Source organism: Odocoileus virginianus, unplaced genomic scaffold (assembly GCF_023699985.2).
Source record: "Odocoileus virginianus isolate 20LAN1187 ecotype Illinois unplaced genomic scaffold, Ovbor_1.2 Unplaced_Contig_2, whole genome shotgun sequence".
NCBI lineage: Eukaryota > Metazoa > Chordata > Mammalia > Artiodactyla > Cervidae > Odocoileus > Odocoileus virginianus.
Genome location: NW_027224319.1, coordinates 3636281 through 3662788, shown reverse-complemented (window position 1 = coordinate 3662788; position 26508 = coordinate 3636281). Strand labels below are relative to the sequence as shown.

The following is a 26508-nucleotide window of genomic DNA, read 5'->3' as shown; positions in this document are numbered from 1 at the left end:
GTGCCGCTCCATGTGGCCCATGCTCCACCCTTCCCTCGTAGAAATGAAATTCTAAGCTCAGAGGCCAAGCTAAATCTCTTAGCTTGACAGGATTGTATTACCAGTGAAGCCCAAAGCTTATTGAGTGGGAGAAGGAGAAGTGGCTTGTTTTTACCCACTTGGATGAATGGGGCCAAAGGAGCCTCAGAACAAGGACCCCACTTTTCTGATCCCTTTCCCATGCTCTCAGACCTCCAGTGAAGAATGCAGGAACCTCAGGGGCCAGCTGGAGGAGCAGGGTCGGCAGCTGCAGGCCGCCAAGGAGGCCGAAGGGAAGCTGAAGGTAGGCCCGAGTCCTGGGGCCCAGGGGAGGTACTCCTGCATGCCTGAGCAGGGGCCGCCCATCATCCACCTGGTCATTCTGCTCCCGGGCTGTGGGCCTGTTGGGGAGGGAATCTCGCTCGTCTCTCACCGGACCGTCAGGAGGCCTGCCTGCGGGAGATCCAGTGGCCTCCCTGGAGCTGCTGTCAGCTCACCTTTGTAGGTGCCCTGTGTAATGGCCCTGCCATTCTCTGGGCACCTGGCTGGTCCTGCCAAGTGTGTTTTTTCACACCACCCCCTGCCGTGTCTTTGTAGAAGAAAATGGCAACCCACTCCAGTATTCTCGCCTGGGAAATCCCATAGACAGAGGAGCCTGGCGGGCTACAGTCCATGGGGTCGCAAAGAGTCAGACACGACTGAGTGACTAACATACACACACATCTGCACATATTCTCCAAGTCAGTGATTCTGACCTGAGCTGGAGCAGGGGTGGCGCTGAAACCTGTCTTCAGGGCTGTGATGTTTTTCAGAAACCCCCGCACCCTGCAACCACCCTGGAGCCCCTACACCCACCACAAATGGCCCTAGTTGATGCTCAGGGGACATACTTACAAACGGGAATCTGTCCTACTCCACACACATACTCGTTCTTGGCCTCTTACACTTAAATGAAAGCCCCTCCCGTTGGAAGTGCGCCAGCCAGATGGGGTGGAGCGAGCCAGTCCCCGGGTGGCACCCTGCACGGCTTCTGCAGCCAGGCATCTTCTCCCTGCTGTCCTGTGCCAGGCCACCCAGGCGGACATGCAGGAGAAGCTGAGCTGCACCAGCAAGCACCTTGCCGAGTGCCAGGCCGCCGTGCTGAGGAAGGACGAGGAGGGGGCCGCCCTGCGCCAAGACTTGGACAGGTCAGTTACACAGTCTGCCCACGGGGCCAAGGGCAGAGTCCTCACAGAAGGGGCGGGTTTGGTCCAGTCATTTAGAAAGTCAGCCACTCATTTAGCTTTAAAAAGTCCTTTTACAAGAAAAGCTGTAGACCCAGGAAGTGCTTATGTCAGAAGTGTGCCACAGAGATCCTTGGCAATCTGCCTGTCATAAGCCTGTAGAAGCTGCAGGGAACATTTCTCTTAATCCATTGTCATCTCTGGGAGGCATATTTCAGTTCAGGAACTTCATGCTTTGGTAAAAATAAAATGAAATAAAAATTGGGCAAGTGTCATGATACTAACAACAGCAAACATTTAAGCCTAAAATGTGGCAGGTACCATTTTAAATATTTGATATTTACTTGCCTATTTAATCCTCCCAACGGTCCTGTGAGGGTGGTATTATTACTTAATCCCATTTTATAGAAGAGAAAATTGCAGCTCAGAAGAGTGAAGTCACTTTCCCAGGGTCACACAGTGTGTAAGTGGTGATGGCAGGACTAGAACTTAGAACATTTGGCTCCAGAGTCTTTTTCTGAACAACTACCCTAAAAATATATATATACAGATAGTTTTGTGTTTTATTGTATTTTATTTTGTTTTAGGGAACTGATATGTGAGTTATGTGTGTGCATGTTTTCCCCAATATGAGTTTTGACATGAATTCTTCATCAGTGACATGACAGGCTGCGGGGTTAAGTGTGAAGTTGTCCCAGCTCATTCAGGAGTGAGTAATCGAGCCAGGGAGCAGGATAGGCTTGTCTTCCTGCAGACTCTCTTGTGCTGTGTCTGTGGAGAGCACGTCTTGCCATCACCCTTTCATCATTTCTTTTAACCTTAAAATATGGCCCTCCCTGTGTCCAGCCCCAAGGCTGCCACATCTTCAGACCTGGCAGCCCCCTGGAGCTGTGTGCATCATCAGCTCGCCATCCAGCGATGGGGCCAGGCTCATCCTGCAGGGGATCCTGGTGCCGGATTGCATGTGTGCTCCCAGCAGAAGCAGACACACCAAACTTCCCCGAGGCTTTAGCTTTCCCACCCATCTCCTGCCACCTGCTTCTAGGCCTGACCCAGGCTCAGTGGGATATTCAGACCACGTTGGATGCTTAGTAGCCTGGATGTGTATTTCCTCTCATCTGTCTCTCCTTTCGGAGTTCAATTCCTGTAGGACTCTGGCAGCCCTGAGCCAGGTCGTGTTCATGTGACAACTTAAATAGAACCTCTTAAGCTGGTGGTATTTTTTTTAATGCTATAACTGTATGTATGTCTGTGTGTCCCCAAGATCACTTTGGTGGACAGTGTCTCATAAATAGCCTGCTGACAATTTTTTACTGGACATGGCAAGGCTGGAATAGATACAGATTGATTAGTCAGGCATAGCCCTCTAGTTTTATGGAGAGTTTATGAATGCCTTGGTTCATAAACCATCCTTGGAAAACCACTGCCTTAGGGGACTGATAAGCCGAATGAGAAGTGGGCAAGAATGGGCAGACTGTGGTTCAGCCAGCCCCTCTCATAGCCTGAGACTCTGCAGTACCCAGAGAAGGATTCCATAGGCCTCAAGGTCTCAGGTTGAACTCCTGGCCATGCAGAGTTGGTGCCTGCTCTGTGCCCAGTGCCACACCCCATGTGTAGAGCCCCAGAGAAACGTGGGGGACAGATGCTCCTCTGCCTGGTCACCTCCAGGAAGCTGCGCCTCAGTTCTTCCTGTTCTGACTCCTTTTTCCTCTGCGTATCCGCCCGCCATCACTGACCCATGCACCTCACCCATCGGGCTCCTCTCACAACCTCAGTTTTCTCCCAAGAAAAGTGGTGCGGAGTTTGACCCACCTGGGGTGCTCCTAGTGACCTGAGGCCAACCTCCTCTCCTGCACGCCCCTTGTATTTGTTGTGGGGAGTAGCGATGTGTGAAGAGTTTGAGTATGTGAGAGGAGGGTTGAAGGCTTAAGAGAATATACACCCTGTGGACGGAACAGTGCCGAGGGGCTTCCCCAGGGAAGACAAAGGCAGGTAGGGCAGCGGGACTGCTTAGGAGAGGCTGGGGTTAGCCCGGGGGGAGGGAGAAGCTGGAAATGGTGATCGGGACAACTTAGCACTCTTCCACCAGGACCCAGAAGGAACTCGAAAGAGCCACCACAAAGGCCCAGGAATATTACAACAGACTCTGCCAGGAGGCGGCAGACAAGGAGAAGAATGACCAGAAGATGCTCGCTGACCTGGATGACCTGAACAGAACCAAGAAGTACCTGGAGGAGCGGCTGATAGAGCTGCTCAGGTGAGTGTCGGGACAGACCAGGGGCCTGGGGCTTCCCCAGAGCCTGGCTTTTCTTTAAAGAAGTGTGGCTCTTCTCGAAGGGACTCTTGCAGGGCAGTGGGCCCCTGTCTGCTTGTGTTCTGTTGTAAAGGCACACACACGTGAACAGGGTCTCCTCAGGCCCTTGGCAGCCTTAAAAGACAGAACTTCACTGTCCCCACTAGTGTGCATCTGGTTTGTGCTTTCGTGTTGCTGTGTTGATTGTTTTCAAAGTCTCCGTGTACTCAGCCACAGAGTGACAGTCAAAGATGTTTAGTATCTTAAGGGACTTCTCCATTCCCTTGCCCATCTCTCATGAGTCCTTTTCTCCTCCTCCTCCATCCGACTCTGCACAGCACCTGGGGCCCCACACCCCAGGGCCTCAGGTAGCAGTTATGCTTAGTCAGGTGGCAGACAGTGATGTGAATGTGTGACCCGGGCTGGAGGGGCTCTGAGAAGTCGGAGGACATGGCTGTGCTGCTACTGCCAGGTCGCCTTACTTCTTCAGAGAAGATCGAAATCTGGATTTTTATGTGAAATCGGCCTGAGTTTTAAATGTTGGCAAGTCATTCCAAAAAATTAGTAAAGCTTTTTGTGTGGGAGTCTTCTATTTTGGCTGTGCCCTGTGGCTTGTGGGATCTTAATTCTCTGACCAGGGATCGAACCTGTGGCCCCTGCAGTGGAAACCCAGAGTCTTAACCGCTAGACCTCCAGGGAAGTCTCAGAACTTTTCAAAAATACAAAAGTAGATAGCACAATGCACCCCTCTGTACCTGTACCCAGCCTCAACATTATACTCATGACCAAGTCTTGTGTTTCCTGGAGTCCTACCCACTTCTCCCACCTCCTCAGACTGTTTTGAAGCAAATCCCAAACTTCCTGTCATTTCATCCACAAGTATTTTGGTACATGCCTTCCTAACACTGGGACTCTTTATTTTAAACAACCACAGTATCATTACTATGCTTAAAAAGTTACTAATTCCCAATGTCATCAAGTGTCTAGTCATTTTGAAATTTTTCCAATTGCTTTATAATTTTTTCTAGTCAGAATCTAAATTAGATCTGTATGTTGCATGGTGATACGTTTCTTAGATCTCTCTTACTTAGGCATGGTTTCCCCATCATCCCTCCTCTTTTCCTTTGCAGTTTACTTTTAAAGAAAGCAGGCCATTTATCTGGTAGAGTTTCCTGTAGCCTGGGCTTTGCTGATTACATCTCTATGGTGTCATCTAACATGTTCTTCCGTCTTCTATGTAGCCTGTGAATCTATAGTTATAACTAGAGCAGTAGTTCTCAACCCTGATGCAAATTGGAGTCACTCGGGGAGCTAACTAAAGTAACACTCAGGTCTGGACCCCACCCAGACCAACCAGATTGGAATTCCTGGGAGTGGGGTCCAGGCATCAGTGAGAGAGAGTTGAAACCACTGCTATACTAGACACTGGCTCAGACTCTGAAAGTCTCGTCCGGAAAACTCCATAAAATTGGTGTATGGTTTTGGGTCTTTGTTTCAAGAACCACATAAGATCTGGTTAGCCCTTTCTTTACACCATCAGCAGCCACACATAAGCGGCGCCTAAATGTTCTAATTCATTTGGGGTTGCACATTGGCAGTAATAAATTTTGACTAGTTTGGAAGCTTGAAAACTCTGCCCACGTGCCATCAGTTTGCAGACTAGGGATTCGGCATTTGTGACCTCTGCGTTCACACGCCTTCCAGAGGCTTGTGTTGGAAAAGCCCAGGTCCCAGCCCAGTTGCCACTGCGTTCCCAGGGTCTGGGCACCTGGCCTCCCGGGGCCGGACAGAACAAGCTGTGGCCCAGTTGGGAGAATGACGCTAGTCCCAAGAATGAGTCTTCCTGCTTCCTGACAATGTCAGGCATTCCCGAAGTCTGTGTTCTGGTTTATGTTTAGGGGAACGGTCTTTGGTTGACTTCGGGTCCCTGACTGGTGAGAGTGCCAGCTTCTCTCAGGGCCTGGGTGGCTCTGGTGTGGCTCTCAGCCATCAGTGTCTCACATGTTGCCAGGGCCATTAATTGTTACTTAGACCATAAAAACAAGAAGGATCCCAAACACATTTAAGATTTGGGTGGGCGGTACATTCCTGTTTGTCTCACAGCACACTGGCTGTCATGTAATCGCGGCAGCACATGGCATTGTACACTGTCATTTAGACCCCGGGCAGCTGGTGACCCTTGTTAGTGCTGGCAGGCCTTTGCAGTTGCCAGAGCCTTTTATGGACCCCGCAGGCCCCCAAACCTTCACATGTGTGGTGTCAGATCAGGACCCACACACTGGGGGACTCCTGCTGAGTCTGGATCTGCTGTGGGGTGACAGGTGACCTCAGTATCAATAAAAGTTAATTCCCCTCCTGTCCTGCAAAATTCAGAAGAAGTCTTTTGAAGTGAATCCAGAGGTAGTTCTGTCATTTTCATGGACGCTTTCTTCTGTTTTTCTAATGTGGCTCTGTCCCAGGGACAAGGATGCTCTCTGGCAGAAGTCAGATGCCCTGGAATTCCAGCAGAAGCTCAGTGCTGAGGAGAGGTGGCCCGGGGACACGGAGGCGAACCACTGCCTCGACTGCAAGCGGGAGTTCAGCTGGATGGTGCGGAGGCACCACTGCAGGTCAGTGAGCGGCTCGTGGGCAGGACGCAGAGCCAGAGCATGGGGCTTCAAACGGGGAGTTAGGGCAGACGTTGGCATGGCGGCCACTTGTCTAGGAAGAGCATGTTGTCTTTTAGTTTTGAGGGAACCAGTTGAGGAGTGGGTGTTAGGCAGGGTCCCAGCAGGACACTCAAGGATCCCCGAAAGGGAAGAGAGTTGAATACAGGGCATGTGGCAGAAGTGAGGGGACCCCCAGGGATGCGGGGCACCCAGGGACCCAAATCTCGGCGCTCGCTTGGCCTGTGGGGATCAGAGGAGAAACGGACCACGGAGAGAGCAGGGGCTGAGGCTTCACCAGAGGAAAATAGAGCCAAGACCTCCCTGCCCCCAGGACCCGAAGACGGGCAGGCAGGAATGAATTTCTAGTTGGGACAGGGGCATGGAGAATCATCTTTGGTTTTAGAGCACAGCCCCCAGGTGTGGGATGCCCACCTGCATCATAGTGTCAGGGAAGGGGGCTCGGCCTGCCTGCTAGGACCCTAGGAAGTAAAACTTCCTCCCATCAGGTGTCACCCAGGCGACTTTCTTGGAGTCTTAGGAGATGGGCCTTGAGGCCATGGTCCAGAGTTGGGGGCAGAGCTGGATGTGATGAGCCATGTGGCGCCCAGAGCCCAGCCCAGAGCCCAGTCCGGTGCCGAGCAGGGCACTCGCGACCCCTGTGTGGCGTCCTTACAGCCCATGCCCGTGTCGTCCCCAGGATATGCGGCCGCATCTTCTGTTACTACTGCTGCAACAACTACGCCGTGAGTAAGCACAGTGGCAAGAAGGAGCGCTGCTGCCGGGCCTGCTTCCGGAAGCTGAATGAGAGCCCCGGGTCCCCTGACAGCAGCAGCTCGGGCACCAGCCAGGGGGAGCCCAGCCCCGCGCGATCGCCTGCCCAGGCCGCACTCCAGGTCACCGGAGGCCAAGGTCAGCTCCCCCACTGCCCCCGTTCTCCTGGAGCCACCCTCCCCAGCTCCCCACTGTGGCTGCTTAGCTGGGCCACACCTAGTTCAGTGCTTCCAAAATGAGGCACTGAAAAGGTAGTACCACCAGTCTGAGACTTTCTTTTTGATGTAATTAGGATGGAAAGTGAATTGAAAAGGGAATAACTTTCTCCAGATATGATTCAGCATTATTATTTAACATGAGGTCTGTTTGCCTCTTAACTCATGTACCACCAGTGGAACACCACCCCACAGTTTAGAAAATGCTGTCTCCCGGGCCCCAGCCCCAAACTTCTGTCCCAGGGTAACCGAAAGCCAGGCGTTGAATCTGGAAATGAGCGCATCCTTCCCTGTCTTCCCAGAAGCTGGTGTTCTCACGCAGTGACGGAGAAGGACACATTGTCCTTCACCTCCTCTCACTCAGCTCAGTAAAAGAACGTGGCATTTGGTCCCTGCTGCTTCTGCTCCAAGCACAGCCTCGCAGACCCCAGCCCAGGCCGCCCTCTCAGGACTGGACTGTGGTGTGGAGCACGAGGCGGGCAGAGCTGCAGTGACTCGGGCGGCAGTGAGCGTCATCTGTGCTCAGACATCACTGCCTCCTGCAGCCAGACCCCTGCACCCCTCCTTGGCCTCAGTCTGGATCCAGGCCACCCAGCCTTCAGAGACACTGTTAGCTCTTCTTTTGTTTAAATGGATCATCAAGGAGGTTGGCCGGCTCCATTATTTATACTGGATACAAACAGCTGCTCGGGGATGGGGAAGTGTACTTTGCACAGCATTAGTGTGTTATATAAAAGTTACTGAATGTCGAAAGCCCTTTATATATCCTAAGTATGATTTATTTATCATATATGTGTTTTACAAATGTTTTCTCCCAACATATATCCTGTCTTTTTAAATTTTCTTTTGATGAGCATAATTTGGATAAAGTCCAGTCTATCAGGTTTTTTTCCCTTATGGATCAATTTTTTCCTGTTCTTTTAATATCATATCTCTCTTTGTTTAACTCAAGAACTCAAAGGTCTTCTTTTGTTTTCTCCTAAAAGTTTTATAGTTTTAGATTCATGTTTAGGTCTATCGTTCATTTTGAGTTAGTTTTTTTATATGATGCAAGCTTTGCCCAAAGATTCATTTTTTGTATATGGTTGTCCAGTTATTCCAACACCATTGGTTGAAAGGTCTGTTCCCATAGAATTGCCTTTTCTCAAAAGTCAGTTGCCTTTATGTATGATTTGGTATCTGGACTTTCTGTTCCACTCCATTTACCAACGTGCCTTTTCTTTCACCAATACCACACTGTTATGATTGCCATAATTTTGTAATAAGTCTTAAAATCAGGCAGAGTGAGTCCTCCAATTTCCTTCTTTATTAAAGCTTGGCTATTCTAGGTCCTATGCTTTTCCATATAAATTTTAGAATTAACTAGTCAATTTCTACAAAAACATCCTGGTGACATTTTGGTTGGGATTGCATTGAGTCTCTACAGCAGTCTGGGGAAAATTGCCAAAGGAAAGAGTTGAGTCTTCCAGTCTACACGTGGCAGAGCACTCTGTTTAGGGCTCCTTTGGTTTCTCTCGACAGGCATCATTTTAGGTCCCTGCTGCTCATTTTCCCTTCCCTCATCTTCCTTCCCCCTTCCCCCTGCCAGCCTAAAAAGGCAGGTTCAGGAATGTGGCTGGGCCTATGGAAAAAAGCCAGTCCCTGGTCCCCCTTTTCAGCCTGTGCCTCAAGCCGCCCTCCATCATGCAGACTTACAGACCAGAGGAAGAACGTCCCTCCTAAAGCCTGGCCCATCCAGGAGCCGTGAGGCAGGGCCCACTGGGAACTTGCAGCCCACGTGAACTCTTCTTCTCGCTGACCAGCCCAGGACTCTTTCCCATGCCTGGGTCATTCTGGGTGTTTCAGTGACAACACAGGGTGGCATGGTGCCAGCGTGCTAAGGTTGCTTGTTTTGCTTTCTAATATTCCCTGCCTCCTCCCCTACCTGTTTTTCTGCCTTACTTACCTTTTCTTCTTTCACCTCAGGCCTGCCGTCACAGCTTCCATCACATGCAGGAGAGTGCTCGTTGGTGGGATGGGGGGTGACTAGAGCAACAGCATCCGCACTGCGTCCTTCCTATCTGGTGCTCAGCAGAGTTGGGCCCGAGTCCCTCAAGCTGCAGGAGTTGGTGGGATGGGGTGGGGAGGCGGTTCTTTTCCACCCCCTAGTGGACTGAGACGGAAATGCAGGTCACACAGAATCCTGCTCTCAAAGAGGCATGTATGAGGCATGTGTCTGCTAGAGCAAGGATTTCAGCAGCAGGGAAGTATGTTTATCTTTTTGTTAGGTTCTTTCCTGATAAGGTTTTGATAAATTTTTTGGTTCTAAGTAAGGGGGCTCAGAGAACAGGTTAGAGCTTAAAACCCTTCCACGCCCCTGCCTAAGGGACTTCAGAGAAAATACTTTGTGCGTTTTCATCTGTAGTCCCCTCATCTGCTTTTCTGAAACATCCCAACAGCCATTTGTTTCCATCCAGACAGAGTAGCTGTCAGTTGAGTGAGCACTTCATGGTGGACCTGAAGTGGTTCTTCCCATGTAGCTGCACTCCCTCCCCGTCCTGTACATGACCATGCGTTTCTCTTCTCTCCCTACTTGCATCTGTGCCCCAGGTGCAAACACAGACTGCCGGCCGCCGGATGACGCTGTGTTTGACATCATCACAGATGAGGAGTTGTGCCAGATACAGGAGTCTGGCTCCTCCTTGCCTGAAACACCTACTGAGACTGATTCTCTTGACCCGAATGTGGCCGAACAGTGAGTAGACATCACCTCCATTTCCTGAGTTCTCATTAAGTACCTGGTATTGTGCCTTCTTTCTTTTTTAAAAAATATTTATTTGGCTGTACTGGGTCTTAGTTGCAGCATGCAGGATCTTTAGTTGTGGCATGTGAACTCTTAGTTGCGGCATGTGGGATCTAGTTCCCTGACCAGGGATTGAAGCCAGGCCCCTGTAATGGAGCTTGAGTCTTAGCCACTGGACCACCAGGGGAGTCCCTGGCCTTGTGCTTTCTCATCAGAGGATTAGGAAAGCTCAGAAGCAGGACTGCCTGTCTTTCATTAAGGGAAGGTGCCTGTGAACAGTGCTCAGGACAGGTGGTCCTTGAACAGCACCAGGACTTGGGGAGTGGTCAGCATTGAGCCTTTTCAGGGAGTTTCTGGGCATTTCTGTCAGCAGTCCTCCTGATTTCAGCAACTCCTTGAAGCCTTTCTTGTCTTGGGCAACTGTATTAATCCACTTAGGCCGCCATGACAGAATTCTATACACCAGCTGACTTCAACAACAGAAATCTCATTTGTCAAGTTCTGGAAGTCCAAGGCCAAGGCGCTGGCAGGTTTACTTTTCCTGAGGCCTCCCCTTGGCTTGCAGACGGCTGTCTCTTCCTGTCTCTTCATGTGGTCGGCCCCAACCACGGGTGTGTGCACCCTAGTCTCTCTGCGTCCTAATCTTCTCTTCTTATAAGGACACCAGTCAGATTAGATTAGGGCCCAGCTTATTGGTGTCATTTTAACTAACTTCTTTAATGGTCTTGGGCTTCCCTGGTGGCTCAGATGGTAAAGAATCCGCCTGCAATGTGGGAGACCTGGGTTTGACCCCTGGGTTGGGAAGATCCCCTGGAGGAGGAAATGGCAACCCACTCCAGTATTCTTGCCTGGAGAATCCCGTGGGGTTGCAGAGTGGGACACGACTGAGCTACTTTTCACTTTTAATGGCCTTATCTCCAAAAGCAGCCATGTTCTGAGGCTCTGGGGGATAGGACGTCAACATGGGGAGTGAAGTGCACGTGCTCGCGTGCATCAGAGATCCAGAATGACTTCTGCTAGATGATTCAGAAGAGCAGCCCTTCCTGGGCTGCCACAGCTGTGCTCAGAGCAACACACTGCTCTTTAAAAACCACGTCACAGAACCACTCCTCAGGGCCTGGTAATGGTGCCACAAGAAAGGAAGCTCAGATTAATTTCAGTTCTCTCAAGCGGTTTCTCTCAGAAGTTCCTCTGGCTTCAGCTAAGGTCTCTTCGAGCCCCAAAGTTTAAAAGCAATAAAAAATATAGACAAGCCTGTTACCCAGCACTCCGTGGAACTGAGGGACTTTCCCGCAACCAGCCTGGGCCCTGTGCCATCACCATGACCCAGACCCTCCAAACCTTCCCACTGCTATAGATGGACAGCATCCAGCACAGGGCCATCCATCCTTCAGCTCCAGCTCTCCACTGGCCTCCCCAGTTTTTCTGGGCCAGCTGTTTTCCAACAAAGCTTGCAAGGAGAGTTGTGCAAGGGCTAGTTTCTAAATAAATGAAATAAACTGCATCAAGTGCCACTGTATTAAAGTGTCAAGAGTTTAAGTCAGGGGACCCACGGCAAAGGTCAAGTTCCCCTCCCTGGCAGCCTCACTTGGTATTTCTCAGCCCCGGGGGTTCGGCTAAAATGCAGTTTCTTCTGCAAAGCACTGCCTGCTCAGAAGCTCGAGGGAGAATTGACAGGGTTCCTGTGTCCAGACATTCCTTGACCCACTTTCCATCCAGGTGGGGAGCTTTGTGATGGTTTTGCCCACTCATGTTGAGATCTCTATTCCTCTCTTCATGCCCAGAATTCAGAGGAAGGCTGGCACCAATCTGTCGGATTTATCGTCTGGGATTTCTGCTGCATGGGAGGAGATGCACTTAATCTTGGGAGGCTCTCAGCTCAGGAGATTTTAGGCTCCAGCGTGTGTCCCCATACTCGGTTATTCTCATACTAGAGGGTGACTGAACTCATGTCAAGGATATAGCCAACCCCATCACCCACCTAAGGTGCTCACTGTGACCATGGGCCTTTGGTTTTCCTTTTGAAAGCCCCACCTTGAAGCCTTGCCTGACTGCGCGAGCCTGCAGTGTTCCCCCTGACCCCCATGGGGACGGGTATGACCCCTAGGGCATGTTCTGTTGGATTTGCACTAAGCCACCCTTTTCCGTTGTCACTTGGCAACTCTTTGCTGACTGTGCCTTGACTCCTGGCCAGGTGGGTCAGGGGTCAGGTGAGCCAGACCAGAACCTCAGGGCCTTGGAGATGGCTTCAGGCTCTCAGGTGTGTGAGAAAGTACCTCCTTAGCTCCCCTGTCGCTTCACCCCTCACCTTCCCCTTTCCTAGTAGGAACAAAAGCAGAAGGTCTTCTGACCACTGACAAATGTGTGTGTTTTGGTCGTGGGAAATCAGGAAGTGTTCCAGGGAAAGGAAACTGCCAGCATGCTGGCCTCAGCCTCCAAGGCAGATCCGGGGCTAGTGGATGAATCTGCAGTCCCATGCCGAGTCTGTTTGGGCAAAGGGTAAGCCCTCCAAGTCAGTTCAGGGCCTGCCCCATCTCACACCTTGCTTGCACATTAACCAGAGACAGACACCCATGTCTCCTGCGACTTTTTCTTAGGTTTAAAGTCACCAGGAGTCTGGGAAAGTGGCGGTGGGGAGAGTGGTGGTACAGAGCCTGGGTTTGTGTACACATCCCTGCCAAAAGATTTAGAGAAAGAAATCAGCAAGTCCAAAGTAAGAAGTGGTTCCCAGGAGGGGTTAACGCTGCAAAAACTCTAATCTGGAGAATGGAGGCCGCCTGGAGATCGTGTTGCTGAAAGCCCCTTGTTGGAGCTTTTCCCCTCGGGAGCTGCATCTGCCCTCACTTAATCCCCGTCCAGCCCTCCACAGAGTAGGGGTCATGGTCCCAGCTTCACACATCAAGGCACTGAAGTTCAGGAGGCCACGTAGCTCACTCCAGGTCAGGGGGTTGCAAGTGTCAGAACTAAGCTTTGTACCCAGAACCCCTCCCTCTCGTCACAGGCACGAGATGCATTTTGCAGCGTGCTGCCACCTTCTGGCCCTGTTACCCTATCTTCCCATCAAAAAGCTGCGCTCCTTCCTTACCCTTCATCCACTCCCCCCTCCACACACATGTCCTCAGGATGAACACAGTTGTCTGCCCTGGCCGCCTGGCTGTGACAGGAAAGGAAGAGGTCCCAGAACCCAGGCGCTCAGGAAGAGCTGGCAGGACGCCACTGATCCCTCAGCAGCGTCCCAGTGGCCCCGGCACGTGGCCCCGGGGCACAGGCCTCACCAGGTGGGAAGGTGACCTTCTCCAGACCCCACGGACATGCACACCCCTCCCCACAGTCATCCAGGCCCACCTTCAGCCATCTCGCTGACAGAGGCCCAGCTGTTCTCAGGCCTGAAGCAGGCTGAGAAGGAAAGAAAGCTCCTTTTGCCCACAGCAGGGCTGGCCTCGAGTCCTCGGCCTCCCCCAGGCCTACCACCCCTTCTTGAGCGGAGCATGTCAGTGAAGAGCTTGAGCTGCAGAGTCAGACCCTCCTGGTCAGGTCCTGGGTTGGTGCCTCGAGGTTTACTGCAGCCCCCTGAACTCAGCTTCCTCCCTGGAACATACAAGATGCGGCCAGCACCCACTTCCACAGTGTTAAGACGGTCAGATGTGTATCGTGTGGGAAGCCTTCCATAAGGAGCCCTGTTTTTGCGATGTCTTCCCTGAGCTGTGAGGTCAAGGGTCACGCTGTGGTGTCTACTGCATGGGCCCTGGTTCACTGCCCCATGTAGCTCAGGTGTCTTCACCAAAGAGCATCCTGCCTGTTGCCCGGGATTACTGAGCTCAAACTCTAGAGACTGCGCCAACCCACAGAGTTATCTTAGCCAGCACCTACTTTAGAACGGGTGCTCTGTGGTCAGTGCTTCGGGGAACTGTTGTGGGTTTATCACCAGCCGGGAGATCCAGTGCCTGGTATTTCAGACAAAACGAGAACAGAACATGGTGAACATGGTCAAGGTTAGAAAGCCGCCTTTTGTGGTTGTTCATTCATTCGCTCGGTCATGTCTGACCTCAGGGACTACAGCACACCAAGCTTCCCTGTCCTTCCCTCTCTCCCGGAATTTGCTCAGACTCATATCCACTGAGTGTGTGATGCTATCCTACCATCTCATCCTCTGCTGCCCACTTCTCCTCCTGCCCTCAGTCTTACCCAGAATCAGGGTCTCTTCACATCAGAGGGCCAAAGTATTGGAGCATCAGTCCTTCCAGTAAATATTCAGGGTTGGTTTCGTTTAGGATTGACTGGTTTGATCTCCTTGCTGTCCAGGGAGCTCTTAAGAGTCTACTCCAGCACCACAATTCAAAAGCATCAATCTTCGGTTCTCTGCCTTCTTTATGGTCCAACTTTCACATCTGTACATGACTACCAGAAAAACCATAGCTTTGATTATATGGACTTTGTTGGCAAAGTAATGTCTCTGCTTTTTAATACACTATCTAGGTTTGTCATAGCTTTTCTTCCAAGGAGCAAGCATCTTTTAATTTCATGGCTGCAGTCACCATCTGCAGTGATTTTGGAGCCTCAAAAAATAAAGTCTGTCACTGTTTCCATTTTTTCTCCATCTATTTGCCAGGAAGTGATGGGACTGGATGCCATGATCTTTGTTTTTTGAATGTTGAGTTTTAAGCCAGCTTTTTCACTCTTCTCTTTCCACTTTTATCAAGAAGCTCTTTAGTTCCTCTTCACTTTTTTGCCATTAGGGTGGTGTCATCTGCATATCTGAGGTTATTGATATTTCTTCTGGCAATCTTGATTCAAGCTTGTGCTTCATCCAGCCCAGCATTTCACATGATGTACTTTGCATAGAAGTTAAATAAGCAAGGTGACAACATACAGCCTTGATGTACTCTTTCCCAGTTTGAACCAGTCAGTTTTCCATGTCTGGTTCTAACTTTTGCTTCTTGATCTCCGTATCGTTTTCTCAGGAGGCAAGTAGTATTCTCATCTCTTTAAGAATTTTCCACCATTTGTTTTGATCCAGAGAATCAAAGGCTTTAGCGTAGTCAATGAAGCAGAAGTAGATGTTTTTCTGGAACTCTCTTGCTTTTTTGATGATCCAGCAGATGTTGGCAATTTAATCTCTGGTTCCTCTGCCTTTTCTAAATCTAGCTTGTACATCTGGAAGTTCTCGGTTCACATACTGTTGAAGTCTTCAGCTTGAAGGATTTTGAGCATTACCTTGCTAGCATGTGAAATGAGCGCAATTGTGTGGTAGTTTGAACATTCTTTGGCATTGCCCTTCTTTGGGATTGGAATGAAAACTGACCTTATCCAGAAAGCCTTGCTGCACTTGGGTTAACCTAGCATCTCCGCCTTCAGATGAGTACAGAGTTGTCAGGTTCCCTGGTCCATCTTAGCCAACATTTGAAGGAAGAAAAAGAGGCTTTTCACCAGAGTTTTAGCCCCAGCTCTGCTGAATGGGCTTTGTGATCTCTCTGAACTTGTTTCCTCATCTGGAAAACACGGTAGTGCCAGACCTCCTAACAAAGGGCATTGGGTCCTGTGGGCCACGAAGGGGTGGTTGTGTGGAAGGGGTGCTGCCCCAAGAGGACAAGGAGGGCCAGCGCCCCCTCTGCTCCTGGGCCGGTGCCCTCTGCTCTGCCTCTGCCCCTCCAGGACAGGCAGCTTCTGTTTCTTCCCTCCCACAGCACCCTTTCCTCATTGCAGGATGCTCACTGAGAACCCCGGGCTTCTGGCTCCAAGCAGCCCCTGGAATCAGGGTCAGCCTGTGTTTTCTGCGTCTCAGATGGTGCGACCCCGTCCTGCCCCCGGCTGCAAGTGCAGGGAGCTCAGTGGAGGGGGAGACCCTGAGGCCTCACTTGGGGCCGGCTGGGCTCTTCCGGCAGCCGCAGCCCACCTGGCCTCCTCCCGCCAGTTGCACCCCAGGCCCCTTAGGTCAAGCAGTGGCTGTGAGGAGAGGCGCACGCTACAGGGAGGGGAAGGGCGGCTCTGAGACAGGGAGCTGGGCTCCACAGGGCTATCCTGTGGACAAGTGACGTGCAGAGTGCAAACCCTCAGGAAGCGGTGTGGGCTGTGCCAGGGCCTGCTGCCTGCAGTGTCTGCTGCCCGGAGTGGTGTGCGCCCAGGAGGGGGCTGGGGAAATGATCTCTGCTCCCAAGGGCAGCAGGTAAGGCCGGAGTGTGGGCCCAGCCAGTGCCTGGGGAGGCAGAGAAGGGGGAAAGACCTCAGGACAGGCAGACAGGTGTTCCTCAGCTGTGGAAGGGCCAGTGCAGAACCTTTTTGCGGGGAGCCTGGACAGAGGGCACATAACAGGCCTGTGGTGGCGCGTGGCCTGAGGGGACTGTTCTCGTTTGACTCAGCCAGGCACCCAGGAGGGGAGGACCCAGTGGTCCCAGCAGCCGCCCCCAGCATGGCTCAGAGCGCGTGGTTACCACCTCCCAGCGCTCCTGGACGGAGAGTGTATGGGTGGTGAAACAGGCTTGGGTGGGGGTGGGGGGGGGGTCGCCTGCCTTGTCCTGGGGTGCACAGAACACAGACATGAAGCTCTCCTCAAAGCAGGATCTGAGTCACCCCAGAGCCCTGGCTTTCCCCTCACACCACACTGCCTTCCTCTGTGGGGTCAGAGGCCCTAAACTGGGCCACACACCTCACCCATTCCTTCCCAGTTAGGGGCTCTGCCTCTTGTTCTGGGGCATTATTGGGGAGGCCAGGGGCTTGTGGCCTCTCTAGCATAAGTGCTCAACATTAAGGTGACCGCACAGAGGAGGGTGACCAACCCCCACCTCTCTGAAGCCAACATAAACAGGTTAAAGGTCAGCCTTGTCACAGTGAAAAGGTCAGATTTTGGTGTTTACGGAGCACTAGATGGTCTCTGTGTCCTGAGCAGAGCTCTCTGCTCTCCTGCTCTCTCTGTAAAGCTGCTCTCCCCAGGGGTGTGTTTAGCATATTTATGAAACAGGGCCCTATAGGCCCTGCAAGCCCAGCCTTTTCACAGCTGGGCCATGCCCTGCACCTCTGGAAGGCATGAAGCCAATCCTCCCACGCCTCACCATTTGGGGGGCCCTTCCTCCCACAAATGCAAAGAGTGCTAAGTGTTTGGTGGGCATCCTCTCCAGCCCTCTGCATGCCCGGCCTAAGAGGCGGTACTGTTACGGTACACGCTGCACCAAAGCGGAAGTGGCTAAGACATTACCAACTGGTCTTAACCCGGTGGCTCAGTGGTAAGAAATTGAATCCACCTGTCAATGCAGGAGACACAGGTTCGATCCCTGGGTCAGGAAGATCTCCCGGAGGAAGGCATGGTAACCCCCCTCTAGTATTCTTGTGGGAAATTCCCATGGACAGAGGAGCCTGGCAGGCTATGGTCCATGGGGTTGCAAGGAGTTGGACACCACTGAAGTGACAGAGCCTCACGCAGCTGGTCTTACCAGCCCGTGACCCAGGTCTGCCCAAGCCTCAAAACCTCACTGTTCAGCCTGTTCTGACCCCCTCCCCAAGTCTCTCTCTAGCTGTCGTCAAAGTATTCTCCACTTTTCAGTGAGTGGTTTTGCAACATGTGAGTCAAAAAGGCCACTTCAAGCCTGTTGAGCAGGTACTGGGGTCTAATAAACATGCACAAACAAGTGACTGACATTTAAAACTCTGTTTCATCCCCTGACCACATTTCAGAGGTAAGAAATGCTCCTCTTGTTCTGGGGAGGAGATTAGAAGCCACAGTGAAGAAGCTGGTTTGTTACCACTGGTGTATCGATAGAGCACTGCCTTCAAAGTTGACAGTGGTAAACTTATTTCCTGTGCTCTGAGCCCACAAGTGATCACTTTTGTTTTATTCAGGAATATCGCATTAAGATAGAATGTGCCTGAGGGTAAAAGTAGTTTGGAGACGTTTTAAGAGTTTTATTTCTCAGTCATGAAAATCATATGCTATTTGATATGCATGTGTGTATAAAACATATACATTTATACATGATTTGTATGTGAGGCATTGAGTAATTCAGATTTTAAGAGCAAACCCACTGAGGATCCATTTCAGAAGTGCTGCTTAGACTCCTGACACTCTTCACCAGCTTTGCATATTTTTCTAGACTTCTGTGGCCCACTGGAATCTTCAGCCGACCCTCCTTTGCTTTGGCCCATTCATGTTTCCCGGTGCTAGTCCTTCCATATTAAGCAAAGATAGCAGGATTAACCAACTATCTCTATAAAAACAAAACCCCGAAGGTGTGACAGAACCTGAGCTCATTTCTGTCGGGCACCTGGTGAGGAAGGTCTAAGACACCAAGCTCAGCACCGGTTTTCATGACTGCTCTAATGTTCCCTGCTTACCAGCCATCAGAAAAGTTTTTGGAACTTGGAAACCCAGACTCTTACCTGCCTTCAAGACCTTTGTTGGCCATGTCCCCCTCTTCTGCTCTTTGTCCCCGTCCCATTCCCAGTGAAGGAGAACCTGGGGTCTTGAGAATCACATGTGATTTCCTGGGATCAGTATTGTTGGGGTGGAGGAAGGAAAGCCCTCAGCTTTCAGACTCCCCCTTGAGCTTAGGCTGGGCTGTGAAAAAGCAGATCTGTTCATGCCTAAGAAGCAGCAGCCCGCCCCAGCTGCGGCGTTGGGTAACCTCTCCATGAGAACGCACGTGCAGTACACAAAGCCTGCCTCATCCGGAAGACACAGCCGTGCCCCCGTGACGTTCGGGAGCCTCCTCGAGCCCTACAGCTGGAACATGCTGGTGGCCTCCACATTGTGAGAGGCCGACGCACTCCTGGAAGTGTCCTCTGAACACGTGTGTTGGCCAGAGACACGCAGGTAAGGGAGGCAGCCTACGTCTTTCACAAGCTTCCGGAAATTCTTCCGAAACTTGAGGCCAACAAAGGCATAGAGCACAGGATTCAGGCAGGCACGCAGGTAGGCAATTGCCTCTGTCACTGTGATGGCATAGTGGAAGCTGGTCATGGTGTCGTACTCCCAGCTCGTGCTACGGATGAGCTTCACGAGGTTGAAGGGCATCTGGGTCAGCAGGAACACCACCACCACCAGGAAGATGATCTTCAGAGACTTGTGCTTCCGGAAGCCTCGAGCCTGAAGCAGGGTCTTGATGATGACCGAATAGCAAACAATCATGGCAAGCAGTGGCAGGAAGAACCCCAGGGTCATCTGGATGGCCAGCACCATGGTGGAAATCTCCTCCTGATAACTGCAGATGGGCTTGTCATGATAAAGGACATTGCCGTAGATGATCTGCGGCAAGGAAACCAGCAGGGAAACCACCCAGATGGACAAGCAGATGGCCTTACCCCAGGCCATGCGCTTGGCCCGCTGGGTGTAGGCCTTGGCGGCCCGCACCACAGCGATGAAGCGGTCCACGGTGATGCAGGTGAGGATGAGCATGGATGTGTAGAAGTTCAGCGTGTAGATACCCAGCAGGACTTTGCACATGATATTGCCAAAGACCCACTCATGGGTGCCTGCGTAGGCCCAGAAGGGCAGAGTGCAGACGAACACCAGGTCAGCCAGGGGCAGGTTCATCAGGAACACATCCGTCGGGCTCTTCAGCTTCTGGTAGAAGACATAGATGACCAGCACCAGGGAGTTCCCCACCAGGCCGCAGATGAACACCACCACGTACACGCACGGCAGGAAGAACTTGCTGAACCGCAGGAAGTCTTGGTTCCCCTGGTTGCTGTCATCGGAACTGTTGAAGAACCCGAAGTCTTTGTAGTCGTACTCAGCCATGTCGTCTGTTCTGCTGGACCCCTGGGAGTCAGACCACAGGAATTACATGCGTTTGGGTTGAGGGTGACTCCTCCTGTCTTCCCACTGCCCCATTGCCCACATTCGGGGGGCAAATGTGCGTGTATGCATGCTAAGTCACTTCAGTCATTTCCGACTCTTTGCGACCCCATGGACCATAGCCCACCAGGCTTCTCTGTCCATGGGATTCTCTAGGCAAGAATACTAGAGTGGGTTGCCATTTCCTTCTCCAGGGTAACTTCCCCACCTGGGAATTGAACCCGCGTCTCTTAAGTCTCCTACATTGGCAGACGGGCTCTTTACCACTAGTGCCTCCTAGGAAGCCCCCTCCTGTCTTCCCATTGCCCTGTTGCCCACGTGTAGGGGGCGAATAGTCAGTTTCTAAGTGCTCCCACTGTTCTGCTGGGTAACAGCACAGGACACTGGGGACAGCCTGTTCTGAGAGGAAACTGCTCAGCCCGGGACCCTTAACTTGCGGTAAAGTTCTTAGGACCCCACCCACATTCCAGAAAATCCTGTGCTGAATGGCCTTGGAAGCAGAGGTCATCACATGGTGAAATGGGGACCCTGTCCTTTCGGAAGGACTGTGCTGGTCTTCGATGGGGAAGCTGTCTTCATCTGCCCGGGCCTCACAGCAGGTGCCCACCCAGCCTGTGCCCCATATTTTGTGAGGTTGACCCCTGGACCTGGAATTGTGAAAGCTATGGCAATAAGGGGTTCACCTTGATGGGCCTGGAAACCAAGAGGAGTTTGGTCCTTTCTTCCCCAGGTGGCCTGTTCATCCTGCCTGTCGGGGAAGAGCCCAGCCTGCCCAGTGCTTTGGCTGAGTGGCTTCCTGCCCAGGGAACTTGGCGGTTCTCATGCCCAACCCCAGCCTTCCCCTTCCTTGTCTGTGTATGACGTTCCACCCTCAGGGCCTCTTTGATCTTTAGGAATCTCTTACAGGGTAGATTACATGAGAAGGGAACATTGCTCTAGCTTTTACAACCAACAGTGTAGGGCTGAGGGGTCTCCTTTAACAAACAGAAGAGCTGATGGAAATGGGACGTCAGGGGAATGTGCAGCCACAAACGGGGCCGGTGGCCAGCCCTGCAGTGGGGCTGCTTATAGCAGAGACCAGATAGCTGTCTTTCTTGCCTAGGGGTCCTAGCCCTTCAAGATTATCACCCCCTGTGACCCTGCTGGGGACCGCGGACCAGCCGCAAGGGTGACGTCGTCTGGTGTGGGAGCAGGGGCAGCTGTGGCAGCATCAGCCTTGGGGGGCCGGGTCAGTGCCCTGGGGGCCGGGTCAGTGACCCGCAGACTCTCAGCACGCAGGGGCTCTGCAGTGACTGGTGCCGCAATCCACTGGCGCCTCAAGGAGAGGTTTAAGAACAGGCCTTTGTCCAGCAAAGGCAGAACATCAACCGGCCAGACAAGAGGGTATAAGAGAGATGGTTTCTCCTTTCTGGTATCCTCAGAGACTTGACTTTTCCCCATGCTGGGTCCTGACTAGAAGGGATGGCCACCCTAGTACACCTTGGTTGTTCGTGGGGTCAAAGCACCCTCTTGCTCCAAGAAAGGACCTTGCCTTTGGGCCAAGACTGCTCAGTGAGAAGTCCCTACTGTTGGCACTCTAAGAGGGAAAGGTCAGCCCGCAGGCATCTGCCCCACCGGCTCTGGGCCGCTAAGTTAAGTGGGTCCAACGATGCTGTGTATGTGTTGCTGCTTCAGCACATAGGGCAAAAGCATATTTATCGTTTAGAACGTGATGTTGAAAGTAATGTTACCTCCCCATTATTGCTTGACTTACTCTTCCCTTTTAAAAGTAGGTTACACTGGCATTGCAGTCCTCAGAGGACCCATGCAAATCCATTTGTAACAGTTGGTAAACTTAAACAGCATTTAACACATTGGGACTGCATGGTTGTGTGCAGATAGATTATTAAAAATTACTTTCCCTTCTAGAAATGTTAAAAGCACTCATTTCTTTATTTTCTCTAACCAAAGTCCTAGGTTGATTTGTGAAAATTTAAAAAATAATAATATATCCAACTTTGGAAATAGTAAATATTTTATAATGAATAAGCAAAATATAATTTAGGCATGAGATAGAATATGACTGAAACATTTAGGAAGCAGTCTTGACTTTGGAAAATGCAGTGCATTAAAGTTTCTTTTATTGGAGCATAGTTGATTTACTGTGCCGTGTTGGTTTTAGCCATACAGAAGTGTGTCAGTTACACATACGCATATGTCCACTCTTTTTTCTTAGATTCTTTTCCCATGTAGGCCATTACAGGGTATTGAGTAGAGTTCCCTGTGCTATGCAAGCTATATAGTAGTGTGTATATGTAATCCCAGTCTCCCAATTCCTGCCCCCCCCAAATACATTTCAGTTGCTCAAGACAATGTAAGCACAAAGTAGACATACAAAATACTATTGGCTGTCACTATTACAATGAATAGATGACAGAGTAAATGTGGAATTGATCATGATCTCAACCTTCTTTGATCAGAAACCCCTTTGAGAATCTCGTAAAAGCTACACATCGTTTCTCTCAGTGATGATACACATACATGCCTGCAGTTGCGGGGATTCATGAACTCTAAATCCCTCGGTTCCATATTCTGTGGATCTTGTTTAAGAACCTATGATAAGCTCTATGGTTTTGGCAAAAATTTTTTTTAAAACGTACAAAAATTACATTTTATCAGCAGTTCACCCCTGACTAGTAGAATTAGTAGTGACTTATTTCCCCTCCTCCTTTAAAATTTTCTGTATTTGCAAAAGCTGTTACAGTTGTGTATTGATGTACGTGGATAAAAGAAAGTAAACCATAAGCTAAGATAACAACGGTCCTATAAAATGGGAAAGAAACAAAAAAAAAGGGAAAAAGATGAGTCAGTGAACAAACACGGGTAGCTAGCCTGCGCTAGCCCTCTGGCAACAAGTGGCTGAGCTGAAGTTTGAGCCAAGAGCTCAAGCCAAACCTGGGCACTTGATACTGTACCACGCTGCAGGCAGGATGCTGAGAATCCCCCCAAAATGTGGGGGTAGCCCCTCTTTTAAGTATAAAGAAAAATATAAATGACTCACCAGTAGAGCTGCTCTTTCAGTTTGTTAATCAGACAAGTTTGCTCACAGCAGCAAGGTCTGTCTTTGTTTCTGATGTGGTCCGGGTTTCCGTTGAGTAATTGTGAAGAGTCCTCAGTTGGTGATGATAGGAGACCCAGCCCTCCCCCGTCTTGCAGGTCAGAATCCACATGACCCAGCCTGCACCCGTATCATTTGGGAGTCAAAGAGATGAAGCAGTAGTTCCAATGCTGTGCAACACCCGCATCCTGGCGGGCATCTTACCCTTTGACCAGGATCTGAGAGGGTTTTCATTTGTAAGCGGAAGGGGAGCCATGCGCAGGTCTGGCACTGGTAGTCCACTGAAGGTGGAGGCATGTATACCCTAAAATTATATCATTCACTAGTCATACGTTCCTTTGGAGCAGTTTGGGTCTGGACCGATGCAAAGTTGATGCTATGGCCTGGGTTCTGTGTGTGTGTGTGCACCTCCAATATACATGACAGCCCTGATCCCCATAGCAACCCTGCCAGTAGGTATTATCCCATTTTATAGATGGGAACACAGAGGACCAGAGCCAGAGAACAACCCTCGCGGACTCACAGCCAACAACTGCCACTTCCAGGATGCAAGCCCAGGTGTCTATCATCGCCAGGCCAGTGGGCCAGATGGCTTCTAGTGATGGGTCTGCCAGAGGGCCTGATGCAGCCCTGCCTCCTAAACCCATCCCACTCAGGTGGTGCTCACTGCCCTGCTTCTCATGGCTAGGATCACCAGTGAACAGGCTGAACCAAATCCTGAAGTGCCCGTCTCTCTCAACAAGACATCCCTTCACAGGGAGCCAGCCTCACATTTTGGAGTCTTTGAGCTTTGAGAGATGGGCTCTTCCCAGCGACAAGCCAGCAGTGTCCCTTAGGCCCAGTTCACAGGGTGATGACAGAAGGGCCTGAACCTTGTCAAACACGCTGACTTGGGTATGCTTGTCCCCCTCAGCATGTCCTCCCTGCAGAAAAACAGCCCGGTGCCCTCCGTGACCGCGTATGTGCTTGACAGGGAGGAGGATATGTATCTCAGAGGGAGCGTGGCTGTACTTGTCATAAGCATTCTCCAGTGGAAAGTTCTCCAGTGGAAAACTCACAACTAAATTAGAGCCCCTCCCAGTTTGAGGGCCAGAATTTTATTTCTGTTGTCTTCCAATTTGGAGTATCAGTTGCTTTTCTTTGAAACAAAACTGAGCTTCTTGACAGCAAGTACCCAATCATATGTCTTGGGTTTTCCCCAGAACATGCAAACAGTTCCTGAACAGAATCGGGGAAGAATAAAAGGGGCGTGGCAGCTGTGCCCGCCCCCCCCCCCCCCCCCCAGTTTCTCTTGGGGTCAGACTCAACCCATTCCCTTTTTCTGAATGCCTGACATTCTGGAGCCAGAGCCCTGGTTCCGGCGGCAGCTCTGGGACCAGGGCTGGGGCAGTGGCTGCTGGGAGAGGAGTACCTGCCAGGCGGTGGTAGGTGGTGGGGGCTGTGGAAGATGAGTGGAAAGACACTCAGAAAAGCAGCCTAACTAAAGGGCAGCAGGCAGCGGATCAGTTGTGAGGACAGGGATGTGGGTCTGCGTGTTGGTCAGCCCATAGTTAACAAGTAACCGGACATCAAAACCAGAAGCGCCCTTCTTCACTTGGTTTTGTAGCAAAAAGAAAGCCAAAACCAAAAGAAAAACTAGTAAGAATTTAATAGTCAAGTAAAATGCGCCCGAGCCCCACAGTGAATGTGGCCCACCCTGTGGCGTAGCCTGTCCTTCCAGACCCAAGCTGTTCAGCAGAGCCTTCAGGAATGATGGGTGTGCCCTGAATCCATGTGTCCGGCGCGCAAGTGTAGGTATCAGGCACTTGGAATGTGGCCACCACAACCATGGAGCCAAGCTTTGAGTTTTGTTTTAATTCTGATGAACTTCAATTTAAGTGGCCACATGAGTCCAATGGTACTGTACTGTAGTGGGCAGAGCAGTTGTAAAGCAGAGACCTCTCCAGTCCACAGGAGGCCCCGTGTAACAGGCAGAGCAGCACTCCTAACTGCTGGCCTGGCCTGGCGGAGGGGTGGGTGGGGCCCTCTGAGGAAGGCTGTCAGCAGGACACGCAGGCCAGGAAGCTGTCTAGGCTCCATGCCTTCCTCAGACAACCTGAGCGGCCAGGAGTCTGCTCCCCGGGCAGTTGGCAGGATTGAAGTTAAAAAAGCAAGTAAGTGGCAGAGGCGTTTTGATTTGTGACAGGAAAATACCGTAGGTCCCAGCTGCAGATACTAAGCTGGAGAGCGCCCCACTGTGACCCCTCGTCCAGGCAGGCCTGAACCCTGGACCACCTTGCTGGGGACTTCCTCGGCGTCCTTGCCTGTGGTCTCCAGTTCATTCTTGCTTGCTTCTGAAGTGGAGCAGACCTTGCTCGTGTCCTTGAGGACATTAGGGACAGAAAACCACGTTGGCTGTATGCAAGGCAGGTGCCCAGGTCGAATGTGGCAGGGGCGGCCAAGATGACCACCGCCAAGAGGGCAGGGCAACAGATACACGGCGCCTCGGTACAGGTTCCACTTGACTGACCACAGGCTCAGGGACGGAAGCTCGGATGGACAGGACAGGGTGATGTGTCATCACCCACAAGAGGCCACCGTAGCTAGCAGTCGGCTCCCACGGCCAGAGCAAGGGGAGGAGGAAGGTCACTTGTGGACAGTGAGCTTTTCTGAAACATCTCAGTGTCTACAAAAGGAGTGAGGGTGCCCCCTAGTGGCCTTGCATTTGTTCCCTGTCCTCAAACTTCAAAATCCCTTAACATCTTCCAGCAGAGTTGCTTGAACATTTTCTGCTGCAGAAATTTACGTGACTACCCAGGTGTATTTGTGTGTAGACATAAAGTCAAACAAGAGCCTCTTAAAAACAATGCTTATCCTTACCACATGCTGCTACTGCTGCTAAGTCGCTTCAGTCGTGTCTGACTCTGAGCGACCCCGGTAGACGGCAGCCCACCAGGCTCCCCCGTCTCCGGGATTCTCCAGGCAAGAACACTGGAGTAGGTTGCCATTTCCTTCTCCAATGCATGAAAGTGAAAAGTGAAAGTGAAGGCGCTCAGTCATGTCCGACTCTTCACGACCGCATGGACTGTAGCCTACTAGGCTCCTCCCGTCCACAGGATTTTCCAGGCAAGAGTACTGGAGTGGGGTGCCATTGCCTTCTCCGTTACCATGATGCAAAAATGTGTTGACATTTTCTATTTTATTTTTAATATGCATCATAACTTACTCAGCTGATTCACAATTCACTGATTGGGTTGTAACCCACAGTTTGAAGTTATTGAAAGGAAAGTCTGTGTCCCTAATCATCGCTTTTGAGACTGCTTCACCCACCCATGCACACTGCCGCCTCCCGCACCACCCCACCCCCCCGTCACAGAGATCGCCGACACGGGGCCTCAGCCAGGACTGGCAAGGGTCGTGGGACCTACTCTGGTAATACTTGCAGGTAATCAGGTTGTCTGTGTCATGATGGTCAGAGAGGTGAGGAGATAGAGGAGGAGAAGAAATAATAGATTAGGACTTTTTTTTTTTATCGCACCCCACGACTTGTGGGATCTTAGTTCCCCAACCAGGGATTGAACCTGTGCCTCCTACAGTGGGAGCAGACAGTCGCTACCACTGGACCACCAACGAAGTCCCGGCATCTTTTATTTATTCACTTATTGTTAATTTTTTTAATTGTTTGGCTTTTCTTTTTC

The 26508-nt window shown here is 51.2% G+C and overlaps 2 protein-coding genes across 7 annotated transcripts in view; one reads left to right on the top strand and one right to left on the bottom strand.

Moving 5' to 3' along the window:
• The window catches only part of FYCO1 (FYVE and coiled-coil domain autophagy adaptor 1), a 103608-nt gene that overhangs the window by 54970 nt on the left and 22130 nt on the right, over positions 1 to 26508 (top strand). For all 6 annotated transcript variants that reach the window (XM_020916126.2, XM_070463312.1, XM_070463310.1 and 3 more), the window contains exons 9-14: positions 230 to 322; positions 1087 to 1205; positions 3331 to 3498; positions 5994 to 6143; positions 6880 to 7091; positions 9758 to 9902. In XM_020916126.2, the coding sequence (XP_020771785.2) occupies positions 230 to 322; positions 1087 to 1205; positions 3331 to 3498; positions 5994 to 6143; positions 6880 to 7091; positions 9758 to 9902 (887 nt within the window). The remainder of the gene's footprint in view (positions 1 to 229; positions 323 to 1086; positions 1206 to 3330; positions 3499 to 5993; positions 6144 to 6879; positions 7092 to 9757; positions 9903 to 26508) is intronic.
• CXCR6 (C-X-C motif chemokine receptor 6) lies at positions 17829 to 22968 on the bottom strand. The gene is made up of 2 exons (XM_020916130.2): positions 22775 to 22968; positions 17829 to 19698 (listed from the first exon to the last, which is right to left on the bottom strand). Exon 2 carries the CDS (start codon positions 19675 to 19677, stop codon positions 18655 to 18657), a length of 1023 nt encoding a protein of 340 aa, XP_020771789.2. The 5' UTR covers positions 19678 to 19698; positions 22775 to 22968; the 3' UTR covers positions 17829 to 18654.